This window comes from Micromys minutus, assembly GCF_963924665.1.
Source record: "Micromys minutus genome assembly, chromosome: 1".
In the NCBI taxonomy this organism is placed as follows: Eukaryota; Metazoa; Chordata; class Mammalia; order Rodentia; family Muridae; genus Micromys; species Micromys minutus.
Window position 1 is genome coordinate 228992447 of NC_137969.1, and position 14680 is coordinate 229007126.

Consider the following 14680-nt stretch of genomic DNA (forward strand, 5'->3'; position numbering starts at 1 on the left):
AGAGAGAGAGAGAGAGAGAGAGACGGAGGGAGGGGAGAAGAGTATTGAGGGGTGTCCTCAATCACTATTACATTCCTCTCTTCCCCAAAAATCGTACAACCAGCCTCACGAAGTACCATGCCGGCGAGGAAAACCAATCAATAACCAGAGGCTGAACTACAGAACCCTGATGTGCCAGAGGAAAACCAGAATATACTGTCAAACTATGGGACAGCCCAAGATTCCCGACCCCGATGCCCTCCTCCCCTCTTTTCTCGCTCGCCTTCAGCAACTCTGGTGCCTGCGGGTTCACTGGGCTCTGCCTCCGGCTGAGGCGTGAAGAGAAACGTTACCTGAATTGGGGCTGCAGCGTGGCCAAGTCCTAGTTCTGGAGTCCGAGAAAGCAGCGGCTTCATCCAGTACAAAACCTACTCTCCACCCACCCCTCAGAAAATCTCCAGTGTCGATCTCCGCCAGCTTTAAGAGCCGGCTCGGAGCTTTTCCGTTTCCCAAAGTAACTTCCGCCTCCGGGTTGGCTTTTGCCGGAAAGAGCGTGTGGATGACGTAAAGTGTCGCGCTGTGAGCGATTCCGGAAGAAACAGGAGTGCGGCGTGAACATGGTGAGTGGAGTAGGAGCACTTAGAGAGCTTTGGGGAGCAAATGGGAGCTCAGCCATTGGCGAAAATATATTGACTCGGCGATTCCTTGTTTTTATTTTTGTTTGTTTGTTTGTTATTTTAATTCCAGTCTGGTCTTCTTAGTTCGAAGGGACCTATGTTTTAGGGAGTTGGGTGAGGGACTGGGTGCTGTTTTGGGAAAGGAAAAGGGGCAAGAAAAATAGGAGAAGAGAACTTTAAAGGATGTTTCCAGCTCTTTTAACTCGAAAACTTCTGTTTCAAGGGGAAGCAAAAGAAAACAAGGAAATATGCGACTATGAAGCGAATGCTTAGTCTCAGAGATGAGCGACTGTGAGTGATCAGAACCAACTGGTTTCTTAAACTGATACAAGAGTCACGGTGGGCTAAGTAGAAACGTTTGATGTTTTTGTTTTGCTTATTATGTGCTTAGGTCTGTATTGCATGGAATTATAGTCACACATTTGGTGGGAATGGAGGATGGGAAAAGTTCAAGATAGTTCCATTTTATAAATTATAAGAACTCAGAACCTTAGAAGAAACTAGAATGATATTCCCATTATAAAGACTCAACCAGTTTCTCTGTATCAGTAAAGACTGGTCTTTGTGTTTAAGAAACAAGAGAGTGGTCACTAAAACCTTCAGAAGTATTATTCTCAGCTTCTGATATGGATTTTTATTTTATATCTTTTAGAAACAATGTTCCACTGATAACTGCTTTGTGTTAGGTTTCAGGCCTTTATAAAGAATGTGGAGAAACTTTCTTACTAAACTTGTGATTTGAGTCCTTTTTGATTTGGTTTGGTTTTCTGTTGTTTATTGAGATAGGGTCTCACTAAGTAGCATTGGCTAACCTGGAGCTTGCTATTCAGACCTGACCTCAAACTCAGAACTCTGTCTTCCTCTCCTTCCCTGGTGCTAAGAGGACCATCCTGCCTAGCTTGGGCTATTCAGAAGTCTTCAGCAGGTTGATACCAACCTTTTCACCTTTTAGAAGTGGATTTTTATTATCATATATTGTACATAACAATAAATTTCGTTATACCATTTTCAAGTGGGTAAATCATGTACTTTGAGTATAATCAACCCACATTTATACTGAGAAAAAATGTTAATAATTAGAATTTACTCATTAACATTTTGAGTTTATTGTTCTTATTGCTTAATTTTTATATTTTCAGGCTTCTTCTTGCTGCATTTACATGTTCTCATAGTCTGTGTTGATATAAACATCTCAAAGTCCAAAATTGGATTTCTTTGGTAGCAGAGAGAGAATGGAACTTGAGATCATAGAGATTGAACCCAGGGCTTCACACATGCTGGGCCGGCGCTCTGCCACTGGGACACATCCGCAACAAACTTGAAACTTCCAAATGAAATTTTAACTGCATCATTTTTCTTTTCTCTGGATTTGCTTTTTTGCAGTAAAGAAAAGGATAGGTTAAAGCCTAAAAAGAAAGAAAAGAAAGATCTGAGTGCGCTGAAGGAAAGAGAAGTGTAAGTACTAAAAAACGTCAACTTTTCTCTTCCCACCCAGGGATTCTAAAACAGCAGCGCTGTTAAGATTCCAGGCCTTCCCTGACTCCGTTTGCTTAGTCAAATGAAAGTGGTATCAATGGGCACATTCTGATTTCAGTGCTTTGAGGTTTTGAATCCCATTGAGCAGTAAATTTTTTCTGAAGGCACTGTGGATAAACTTTTTGTTTTCAAAGACATCTCATAAGTAAATGATTTCCATTGTTTGCCATGCCAAAATGTCACAAAAGAGAGGCTATAATGCCACAAATCGGTGAGGTTATATATAAGTATTTTTAACTTCACGGGGGAAAAAAAAATCTCACCACGTTTTGCATAGTTTTCTCTTCCTGCTCTGGGTTCACAAGGGCTGTAGTATCACAGCAGACGCTGGTTCAGGAACATCGTGGATTTTGAGATGGGTAACAGATTCCCCTATAGTGCTAATGCGACACAGTCTGTTTTCATTTCATTTATCTTAGGATTTTGAGAATGGCAACGTGCTGTAGCATTGATTTTAATCCTGATAACTAGATTCTTTCTGTACCCCAAGACTAGCTCCTGAATAAGGAAGAGCTAGGTTAGGAATAATTGTATTTTTAAAGTTATGTCAGAGCTTTCCTATGGGCCTGAAAATAACATGCTGCTAACTTTCTTTTTAAGATTGTTCTAAATTATATGTATGTGTGGACATGTACACATGAGTTGGGGAGGCTGGAGCTGTAGCACCTCCCGAAGCTGGAATTACAGGCAGTAATAAACACTCAGTGTCAGTGCTAGAACTGAGTCTGGGTCCACTGTGAGAGCAGTATTACATGATTTTCATTGCTAGGCCATTTATTCTGCCCCTTCCTGCCTTATTTTAAACTCTTACTTGCCATGAACAAGGGGAAAAATGACATTTATCTGTAGTGAACTTTCCCAGATACTTCAGTTCCAATTTGTTAGCATCAAAATTATCAATGTAGGCTTTAGCCTGTGATCATATTTTCTTTCTCCTTTCAGCCCCCAGCATCCTTCCTGCTTGTTCTTCCAGTATAATACACAGCTGGGTCCGCCTTACCACATCCTTGTGGATACCAACTTTATCAATTTTTCCATTAAGGCCAAACTGGACTTAGTACAGTCAATGATGGACTGTCTGTATGCCAAGTGTGAGTATCATGCTTTTATATTTCTGTGACATCTGTATAAAACAGTCATTGTTATCCAAATGCATAAAAAGAGGGAAGTGAAGATCCCAGTAAATGAACTAATGGCCACTTATTTCTAATACACCTAGCAATGGCAGTTTTCAATATGTCGAAATCTAATGCATACTTGACTAGGAGTAATTAAATTCTCACAATTCAGAAAGCAATGCTTTCATTCTCATTAGAGATGTCAATTTTGAGCCTGGGTTTTAAAATTCTAAACAAATGAAAATCTGTTTCTGGTATATACATTTCTATTAAGCAGGATACATTCTCAATTCCAATTTACTATAGGAAAGCTGACTAAACCGGTGACAGAGCCAGAAGTCAGATAATAAATAGGCAGTTCTCACATTTATTCGGTTAGAGGTTTGTTTTTTGTTTGTTTGTTTGTTTTGTTTTGTTTTTGTTTTTTGATTTTTTTATTATATATGAGTACACTGTAGCTGTCTTTAGACACACCAGAAGAGATGGTTGTGAGCTACCATGTGGTTGCTGGGAATTGAACTCAGGCCCTCTGGAAGAGCAGTCAGTGTTCTTAACCGCTGAGCCATCTCTCCAGCCCCCGATACTTCAGTGTGCAGAGTCCCCTTGTTTATATGGGTATCCCCTCCTATTGTAATCCTCAGTGGGAAAAAGAAAACTTAAGCCATATTCAAGAGAATAGCTTCCTAATAGTTAGGTATGTTACATTTTTGAGTTATTGGTGGCTCGGTGGTTCAGTAGTGGAGCACTTCCTAGTGTATAAGAAACTCTGAGTTTAGTTCCCAGCACTGCAAAACAGCAGTAACAACAACAAAAAGATCTGCTGCATTGTGTGATGGGTTTCTACTCAGAGGTTGTTACTCTGTTAAAGGGACAAATGGCATGCAGAGTGGTGCTTTGCCATATTATATATGCTGTAATCAAAGGGAGATTTTACACCTCTTCCTCAGACAGATGTGATAGGCATGAATTGTGGTTTGCAGCATCACAGATGTACTGCATTCTCTTGCAAGTAGAAAGCGGTTGTAGCTGCTACAAGCAAGCCTGTTGCCATTTTTTTAGGCTTATTTATTTTTTATTTTATGTGTGAGTGTTTTGCCTGCATGTGTGTTTTCCATGTGTCTAGGTTGTTAATCCCCTGCAACTGGAGTTGCAGATGGTTGTGAACCATCATGCGGTGCTGGGTCCTCTGCAAGAGACACAATGCACTTAACCACCCTACACTTCAGCAGCTTGTGCCCATTTATGTCTTCATATTTATAATTATTTGAAAGTATTTCAAGATTTGCTTTGTTTTTGTTTTTCAGGAGTGAGGGTTTGAAACAGTCTAGCTATGTAGTTCTACCTGCCTTAGAATTCTCTATAGACCAGTCTGGTCTCAAACTCACAGAAACAGACCTACCTTCTTCCTTCTGGGAGCTGGGATTAAAGGTGTGTGCCATCATGCCCAGCCTCAAGCTTTTTCATTTTGTCTTTTATGTTGATCAGTAGGTATTGTTTGGTTGGTTTTTGGGTTTTGGGTTTGGGGGTTTTGTTTTGTTTTCTTTCTTTTTTAAGACAGGGTTTTACTGTGTAAACCTGACTGTCCTAGAATTCACTCTGTAGACCAAGCTAGCTTTGAACTCACAGTGATCTTCCTGTCTGTCTGATCAGTGGTTTTTTGATGTTTACTATTATAATTGTTTTGGGTCACTACAAACTAAACCAATATACATATATAAACATATCAAATGATGTGTAACTTTTTAAATTTTTTATTTTAGTTGTAAGCTTCCATATGGGTGCTGAGAATCAAATCAGGGTCCTGAAAGAACAGTTGGTGCTCTTAACCTCTGAGTCATCTCTCCGGGCTCTATATGTAATTTTTTAAAATTTACTTATTTATTTTTAAGATTTATTTATTTAGTACACAGTGTCTGCATGTATATATACCTACACACCAGAAGAGGGCATCAGATTTTATTATAGTTATGAGCCACCATGAGGTTGCTGGAAATTGAACTCAGAACCACTGAAAGAGGTTTTTAACCTCTGAGCCATCTCTCCAGCCCAATGTAGAACTTCTTACTTATTCTAGTATTCTAGTAGCAAACTGTCTATTCATCTCTCTCCCTTTCATTAGGTCTTCCTATTTCCTGAGACACAACAAAACTATTAGCTTCCAGTGGCTTATAGTTGTTCAAGGGGGAAGGAATATCAGATGTGTTTCCCTATAAGTCAGAAGATACACATGTCAGCTGAGGACCTATAAATGATTCTGCTTAGGAAGGTGTGTTAGGGCTGGAGAGGTGGCTCAGTGGTTAAGAGCACTGACTGCTCTTCCAGAGGTCCTAAGTTCAAATCCCAGCAACCACATAGTGGCTCACAACCATCTGTAATGAGATCTGATGCCCTCTTCTGGTGTGTCTGAAGACAGCTACAGTGTACTCAAATATATAAATCTTTAAAAAAAAAAAAAAAGAAAGAAAAAAGAAAAAAAAAAGGTGTGTTAAGCTGAGAAAGAAACCAGGAGTGATACCCTACTCCTGTAATCCCAGCATTCAGTAAACAGGAAAATCAGGTTCAAGGTCAAAATATCTTGAAGATTAAAAATATCACACCAGTGAATATGTGAACTATTAAAAAGCAAATATAGCATTATTGTTGATAAGGATAAGTTTTAGTGGTCTGAGCAGGGATAAAATTATCAAAGTTGCTAAATATTCCCTTAATACAGAGTCCAAGAGAGAGCAAGGTCCTAACTCCTCAGTTCTGTGAATGTGAAGAGAGGAGAGAAAGCTACAGAAAAAGAGAAGATCGAATCTTTTAAGAGTTTGGACGATGAGGTTTAAGGAAAGACACCATCTCCATAATGTGGAGCAGGTGAAGCAGCAAGTGCTAAGATGGAACTGTAGTAAGTTCTCCAGGAGCTCAGCACAAGACAGTTAATCAGTAAGGATACTATGTAGAATTTTCAGTGTGCACAGTACACCTGAGACTTTTCTACCTAGAGCAGAGTCAATGTCTGGCTTCAAAGGACCTACTATTGGTTGCTGACTTTAAGCTAAAGCTAGTCCTAATTTACATTTTATAAGACCCAAAGCAGGAATATAGCTCAGTGGTAGAGGGTTTGCCAGGCACATATAATACTCCAAATCTATTACCCAGTATCACACACACTTGAACTACAAAGCCAGAGAAACCTAGGGCTAAAAGGTAAGACAGGAATGGGAACTGGAAAGCTCAGTGTAAAACACTGGAATGATATGCACGTGATCCCTGGATGTTCTCCAGCACTGCCTCACCACACACCAAAAAGGTCCTAGGCCTCCTCAGAATTATAATAGATCCTTTCTGCCTGTGCTTTATAAATAAAATTTAAAAATAAATAAGTGAGCCCAGGTGACTGCACACCTGTTTAAATATGATTGATGGACATTTTTAAAGTCTAATATTGAGATGGGCTGTTCAGCAAAAATGGTTCTTTGAAAACTAAAACTGCTTGGGGGTGGAAGGTTATGGTGATGGAGAAGTGGCTCAGCAGTTAACACTTGTTAGTCTTGCAGAGGACCTGGGTTCAGTTACCAGCACTCACATGGTGGCTCACAACTGTCTGTAACTCCAGTTCCAGAGGATCTGATGTTCTTGTCTGACCTCCACATGTGCCAGGCATGCACATGATTGCACATACATGCAGACAAAACATCCATACACATTAAATAAATATTTTAAGAGGACATTTTTAAAAAGTACACTGGGCTAACAAGTTCATCTGGTAAAAAGCACTTTGCAGCAAACATCCTGAGTTCGAACCCAGGAGCCCAAGTTTTGGAAAAGAGAAAAGACTCCTACAAGTCTACTTCTAATCTTCACTTATGCAGTATAATCCACGCTCCCAACTCCCCCATTAAATAAATGAATATAATTTAAAGTTTTTAAATGTATACTGATACTTTTGAAGACAAGGAGGGAAAACTGAAAATAACTAAGTGAGAAGAGAATGGAGATACTAGGTCAGTGAAATTAGTTAAAGAACCAGAAGGCAGTGTGTGCTAAAGAAATCTAACTTCATAGCCATATGACAGTAAAAGTGTAAGGGCCTACAATGGAGTAGGACATAGGCTCCAAGAAGAAATCCCAGTTCTTTCAATTATCACACCCCACAGTGGGCAGTGTGCTCTATTTTCCCCTTCCCTAAGTGACATTTTTCTAGTTCTGTCTCTAGATTTGCATATTCTGGACATTTCATAAAAATAGAACCTCTTGTTTGGTTTTTCTTTCATTCAGCTTGATGTTGTCAAGAGCCACTTAAAGCATCATTTTGTTTCTAATCATGCCTTTAGAGACCACATTTTAGCTGCCTGTTCTTGGTTTTTTTGTTGTGTTTGTTTGTTTTTGGTATGTTTTGTCTTGGTTTGGTTTTTGCCTTGTGTATATTTATAGATGGTCCTCATTCTTTCACACTTATAGTATTCTATGGTTTAGACATATAATTTTGTTTGTCCTTTGGGGAAGCTTTTATCACTGTTTTGAGACAGGATCTCATGTAGTCCATGCTGGCCTAGAATTTATTGAGTAGCTTAAGGATGACCTTGAACTACTGAACCTTCAGCCTCTACCTTCCAAATGCTCAGATTACATTGTACATCACTCCCTCCTCGCACCAACCCCAAGTGCTGAGGATTGGACCCAGGACCTCCTGAGTATTAGGCAAGCCCTCACTGTACCATTGAGCTATGTCCCCAGCCCATGTGTACTTTTTGTTTTGAGACAGGGTCTCACCAAATTGCCCAAGATGGCCTTGAGCTATTTCTGGCCCATGCTGGTCTTGGATTTTCAGTCCTTCTATATCAGCATCTGGAATAGCTAGCAAGCTTTTGTCACTGTTCACAGTTCTCTTAGGTTTTTGGTTTTTGTTTTGTTTCTGTGCATTGGTGGTTTTGTTGCATTCATGTCTGTGTACGGGTGTCAGATTCCCTGGAACTGGAATAACAGACAGTTGTAAGCTGCCATATGGGTGCAAAGAATTGAACCTAGGTTCTCTGGAAGATCGGCCAGGGAGTGCTCTTAACCACTAAGCCATCTCTCCACCCCCGTGTTTTTCTCCCTTTCTTTTTTTTTTTTTTTTTTTTTTTTTTTTTTTTTTTTTTTGCCACTCAGTCATCTCAGGCCTTGACTGTTTGCACAGTGGGTACAGCTGTTCCTTCCAGTGCTACTTCTTGGTTTTCAGCTTCTCCTCATGCTTGGTGAGCCTGAGGCGCATGGCTCTAGTTTTCTTGGGTCGCAAATTCAGGAGCTTGTACTTCTTTCCCTTGTATAATTTCCTGAGGTTTTCCTTTTGAGTCTGATTAATGACCATGAGGACATGGGCGATGGATTTGCGTTCAACTTGTATCTCGAAGAGCTTGGACGTAGTGCCACCTGTCACTATGGAGACTGGAAGCTGGGACAGTTCCCCCTTCAGATTGTCCAGTTGTTTTAACAGCTCTTCCTTCTTGCCGAGCAGGTCCTGATCCTTAATCTTGGCCATTGCTGTGTTCTTCATGGCTGAGACCGCCTGGTTGGAGAGAAGAGGCTACCCCCGTTTCTTTTAGTTCTTACAGGTGATTTGAGTGGACTTAGTCTGCTGTTGTTGCAGAAGTCTACAGGATTCTTAGAGACTGAATGAATTACAATTCAGATAATATGTTTACAAGTTCTGTTACTAATTTCTGTGCTATGTTTTGTTTGTTCCTTGTAGGTATTCCTTGTATAACTGATTGTGTGATGGCTGAAATTGAGAAATTGGGGCAGAAGTACCGTGTGGCACTAAGGTAAGAAGGACTTAGTCTAGATCTGCTGTACCTTGGTATACTGCAGATACTTTGAAAATATCTCTTTGCTGTGATGGTTTGTATATGCTTGACTAAGGGACTGAAATTATTAGGAGGTGTAGCCTTGTTGGAATAGATGTGTCACTGTGAGTGTGGGCTTAAGACTCTCATCCTAGTTGCCTGGAAGACAGTATTCTGCTAGTAGCCTTCAGATGAAGATATAGAACTCTCAGCTCCTCCTGTACCAGGCCTGCCTAGATGCTGCCATGTTCCTGGCTGATGATAATGGACTGAGCCTGTAAACCAACCCAATTAAATGTTGTCCTTTGTAAGATTTGCCTAGGTCATGGTGACTGTTCACAGCAGTAAAACCCTAACTAAAAGATACTAACCAAAGATTTCCTGGCAAGTTAGTTTAAATAGAGAGAGAGAGAGAGAGAGAGAGAGAGAGAGAGAGAGAGAGAGAGAGAGAGAGAGACTGACTGATTGGAGAGATGACAAAGCAGCTCAGAACAGTTGCTTTCCCAGAGGGCCTGGGCTCAGCTCCTACTGCCATGTTGGGCAGTTCACAACTGCCTGTACTCCTCCTCCACATTCATACTGTCTGTACTTACAAGAATGACAGCTGAAAGGAATAGTGAACTTGAAAGTGTCAAGAAGACGTGTCTCCATCCTCTCTGGATCTTACACCTACATACAGTTCACTGACCTGTGTTTCAATGAGTTGGCAAGGTCCTCTTATGGTCATACATTCTGTCTGTTTGTAATCAGACAGACACAGAAAAATGTATTTAGCTTTCATATTGCTGGTTGGCTATGCCATAGTGACCATCCTTATGCCTGTCTTGCAGTATATTTGTGTAAGACAACTTCCTAAAAATGTTTAAGATGGATTTGATTTTCATTACTGGCTTCTCTTAACACTGTAGGTTTGAGCAACTTAATATCTGAACTCCTTCCCCTTTTGTAAAATAGAAATACAAACCTCGAGCATTTGGTGCTGAGTAAAGGAGCCCCAGTACTATTTGTCTATGGGTTTGATGCCCTTCCTTATGGAAATGAAAGTATGGAAAATGGTTTTCCAGGGCGAGAACACACCTTGTAATCCCATGAAGATCATGTAAACCGTGTTGCTTTTGCTTTGCTGGTTGGACAAAGTTTTCAGATTGTTTGAATGTTTTCTTTAATCCAGTTTTATCATGAATCCTGCAGAATCGCCAAGGATCCACGATTTGACCGATTGCCATGCACACACAAAGGAACCTATGCCGATGACTGCCTGGTACAGAGAGTGACTCAGGTATCACATCAAATTTCCTTTGTGCACAGGTGGTGTTTCAGTGGTTAAGAGCACTAGCTGTTCTGGCTGAGGACCCAGATTCAGATGCCAACACTCACATTAGGTGACTCATAATCTCCTATAATTTCACTTCCAGTGCCTTCTTCTGGCCTCTACAGACACCTGCACACACGTGGTGCACACATACAGTAAACACACACAAACACTCCAGTGTTTATATAAATAAATCTTAAGGAAATAAAAGGCACAAGCTGGGTGAGGTAGCACATGTTTTTTATCCCAGATCTCAGAGGTAAAGACAGGTGGACCTCTAAGTTCAAGTTCAACTTTCTGTCCATAGCTACCAGCCACACAGTGTATCCCAAAAAAGGGATACAAAGTATTTTCTTCTGAATATTCAAGCTCAGTAAAGTATCTAGGATTTATGTATGTATTTATATACAGTGTATCTTTTTATGTCATGATATAGTGTATACATATTATTTGGTATATATAACAGTTGCTCATAAATAGCATAGCTACCATTTACTTGAACAAATAGATTTTTAAAATTGTGTTCTAACCATAATAGGAAGAGGATGTGTTTGGAAAGGAAGTTTGGTTTCAAATCTCAGCTTCTTGGCCATTGGTAGGCAGGCACAAACCAATCTTTTTTAGTTTAAAGCCAGCCTTCTTACATAGTGAGTTCCAGGCTAGCCAGAGCTACACAGTGAGATCCTGTCCTGAACACAAGAAAGACAATCTCAACATCTGCATTAACTCTGTATATAATATGGGACAGTGACTAGGATTAGTCCACAAATCCTCTGTAATGTGTTTAAATGTATTTGTTTAAAGAAGAAAAGAAGAAGAAAGGAAGAGGAAAGAGCCTGACCCTTGCATTTAAAAAAAAAAAAAAAAAAAAGAATGGAGAGAGGAAAAGCTTTGCACTTGCAAGGATGGCCATCTTCATTTAAGAAGCACTTTGCCCTTTAGCAACATGATCTATATGGGGCCACATCATAGCTGCCACCACAGTGGTAAATGTTCTATAAAATTCAATGGGGATTTGTATATGAACTAAACTATTGCAAAATAGCTTTCAGATAATAGTTAAGATTAAGCTAAACTCAAGTTTTGAGTCACAGAGATCCTTTTCCTGGTGAGGGGCCACTTACCTATGTCACTAAAGAACTTCAGAGTATACTAAGCTACAAGAGCAGAGGAAGGAAGATCTGTGCCCTCCAATCTAGGCATTTACATGCAGTCATTGGTTCATTTTCCCAAAACTAAGGAATTGTCTTCCTTAACTATAGTAGTCCCTCCCATGTGTGGGACAGAAAATAGTTAGAAGCTTATGAACACTTCTTACCTTCTCCACACTGAAGTCAGGTATCGTATATGTTTTATTCTGTAAATATCTTGTGGGTCTCCATAGTTACTGTGAAAATGAGAGACTGATAGTGGTTTTGTGTGCATATACTGTCTGAGTTGGTTGTAAACATCAGTGGCTTCTCTTTCAGCACAAGTGTTACATTGTGGCCACAGTTGACCGTGATCTCAAAAGAAGAATCCGGAAGATCCCTGGCGTTCCTATTATGTACATTTCTAACCACAGGTGAGAAGCTGCTGTTGGAAAGTGATTAGAGGCACATAGTTGCTCAACAGTTATAGTGAAAGCAGGTTATAAAGTTATAGGAGACTTCAAAGAAATCACACTATCATGTTTACATTTAAAGTTGAAGAAATGTGCTAAAATAACAAGAATAGGTGAGAAGATAAAGGATTTGGAATGAAGCAAAAATCAAATTAATAATCAAATTACATTAAGATTATTAGAAATGCATGTGTTGCTTTATACAAAGTATTATTTTAAGTCAAGCTTGTCCTTTTGAGTAGAAATGTCCTTTTTAAAGATGTTTTTAGAAGGAGCTTGACTCTTAGCATGGAGTAAAACTGGGCATAGTAGAACACATATATTCCCAACACTGAGAAAACAGTGACCAGAATCAAGATCATTCTTGTTACTCGGTGCATTTGAGGCCGTTCAGGTAGAGGGACTTGGGGGACAATAGTCTTTATTAACACCTTATCTGGGAAACTAAAGGTTTGTCTTAATAAACAAAACCGTTCTTTATCCTTTTAGATATTCCAGTGTCTACCCTATAAGAACTTCTATGCCCAGCTTTCCCATTTGGGGAGAGCACAGTATATTGATTAAAATACAGGCTGACTCAGGCTTACTTTTATGACGAGTCCTGGTTGCCCCTTGCTAGTGCTTTGTGGCTTTGAAGAACAAAAGTAGTACAAACAACATTTTGTTATATGTCACTCATCGTTGGGTCTCTCTGAAAAAGTTACCTCTGGCTTTAAGAAGTGACTCAGAATGGCTTTGTCCATACCTCCTCTCATAATGGTGTCTGCTTTCCTTCCTGGTCAGATACAACATCGAACGGATGCCAGATGATTACGGAGCCCCTCGCTTCTAATTCTCACTCCACAGAACCCGCCTACCATTCTTGGACCAGCTAATTAAATACACTTTCTGTTTTTAAAGATGCTATATTGTCTCAATTTTTAAAATATCTGTATCTTTTTAAAAACTTAGATTTTTAAATGTGCATATGTACCTGTAAGGACCAGAGGCCTCGGATCCCCTTGGAGGTGAAGGTGCAGGAAGGAAGGTGTCTGACATGGATGCTGAGAACAACTGCTGAGCCCGTCTGCACCTTTTTATAAATCAGATGCTCCAGTGCTTGTTCACATAATTTGATTTACTTAGCAAACTTTTAAATATAGCAAACAACAGTTTTAGGGTAAAGTATCAGGGGCAAGTTGAAGACAAGAGCTTTGTTTTGTTTTTTAAGGAAGCCTAGTATGATAGCACATATACCTTTAATCTTAGCACTGGGAAGGCAGGTGCAGGTAGATCTCTGTGGGGTCAAGGCTAGCTTAGTTTATATAGTGAGGTCTGGGATAGCAAGGCCCTGTCTCCAAAAAAAAGGTAGGTTTGTTGTTGTTTACTTCATTCTGTTAGGAAGGGAAGAAAGGATGTTTATAGTAGTAATCTCAGAGTTTTGTTGTTGCTTAGCTTGCCTTTGATTTTTAAATATTGTCTCATATTTGCCAGACTGGCCTCAAACCTCCTGTGTACCTGAATACTATCCTTGAATCTGGATCTTCCTGCCTTTCTACTTCCTTAATATTGGGATTATAGGCATATACCACCACACCCAGGTTTGTGTGGTACTGAGGACCAAATCCAGTGCTTCTTGAATTCCTGGCAAGCACTTTTACCAACTAAGCTACATCTCCATCTCCTGTTGGGATAAATCTTACAAGTCAGTGAGGCAGAGCAGATGAGACCTGGAGCAGATGGAGCAGAAGCACAGACATGGACAGTGCAGTGGAGTGACAGAAATGTGGTTGGGCAGCCAGAGTTTTTATGACTAGGCGTGGGGAGACAGATAGGGAGCCTACAGCAGACCAAGGTGTGGGTAACACCAAAGTCCAACTTGGCGAAACTATGAGTTTTGTTGGAGTTACTTATAAGAACATGGGTGAGAAACTGGGTATTGGTGGTGCACACCTTTAATCCCAAATGCTCAGGAGGTAGAGTCAGGTGAATCTCTGAGTTCAAAGCTAGCCTGGTCTACTGAGCTCCAGGACAGCCAGGCCTACACAGAGAAACCCTGCTTTCAAAACCAAAACAAGAATATGGGTGAGACGTTTCAGGGACAGAGATGACTCAAAGACAGCTGCATCACTAAAGCCCACCCCAGCATGGGTGACAGATCACAAAAGCTAGCAACCTGGAGCACACCGCACAGCCTTTAGGCAGCTCAGCAGGTTGGAGAATGGCCTAGGCCCTTCAGTTGGTCTGAGCTCTTTTAAGTAGTTCAGCTGGTTTCTACTTTTGTGTTTTGTTCTGTTTTTTCAGGATAGGGTGTTTCTGTGTAACCCTGATTGTTCTGGGACTCACTCTGTAGACGAGGTTGGCCTCAAACTCATAGGTCTGCCTGCCTCTGCATCCCAAGTGCTGGGACTAAAGGCATGAACCACCATGACTGATCACACACATACCTATATGTGTATATGTCATGGTTGAGATTTTTGAAAACTATACGCTGGAAACACTGGGTGACTTACTATAGTCTAGTTCCTTGAGACCTAGAGAAATGTAGGGAATAAGATTTCATAGTATCTGTAGCAGTCTTTTAACTTGTCATGAAAGGAGGAGAATGTGAAAGCGCCTGTTTAAACAGTGGTGCTAGATGACAGCTCAGTGGATAAAAAAACACT

At 40.3% G+C, this 14680-nt stretch overlaps 2 protein-coding genes across 4 annotated transcripts in view; one reads left to right on the forward strand and one right to left on the reverse strand.

Annotated features, from left to right (window-relative positions):
• The window catches only part of AREL1 (apoptosis resistant E3 ubiquitin protein ligase 1), a 63401-nt gene extending 62927 nt beyond the window's left edge, over positions 1 to 474 (reverse strand). For all 3 annotated transcript variants that reach the window (XM_080914457.1, XM_080914456.1, XM_080914455.1), the window contains exon 1: positions 333 to 474. The gene's annotated coding sequence lies outside the window, so the exon portion shown is untranslated. The remainder of the gene's footprint in view (positions 1 to 332) is intronic.
• A 102-nt stretch (positions 475 to 576) lies between these two features.
• Positions 577 to 12939, forward strand: FCF1 (FCF1 rRNA-processing protein). Its single transcript, XM_080933636.1, has 8 exons — positions 577 to 599; positions 880 to 947; positions 2040 to 2111; positions 3135 to 3283; positions 9027 to 9099; positions 10312 to 10399; positions 11902 to 11996; positions 12819 to 12939. Exons 1-8 carry the CDS (start codon positions 597 to 599, stop codon positions 12865 to 12867), a joined length of 597 nt encoding a protein of 198 aa, XP_080789762.1. The 5' UTR covers positions 577 to 596; the 3' UTR covers positions 12868 to 12939.
• Positions 12940 to 14680: the final 1741 nt, after the last annotated feature.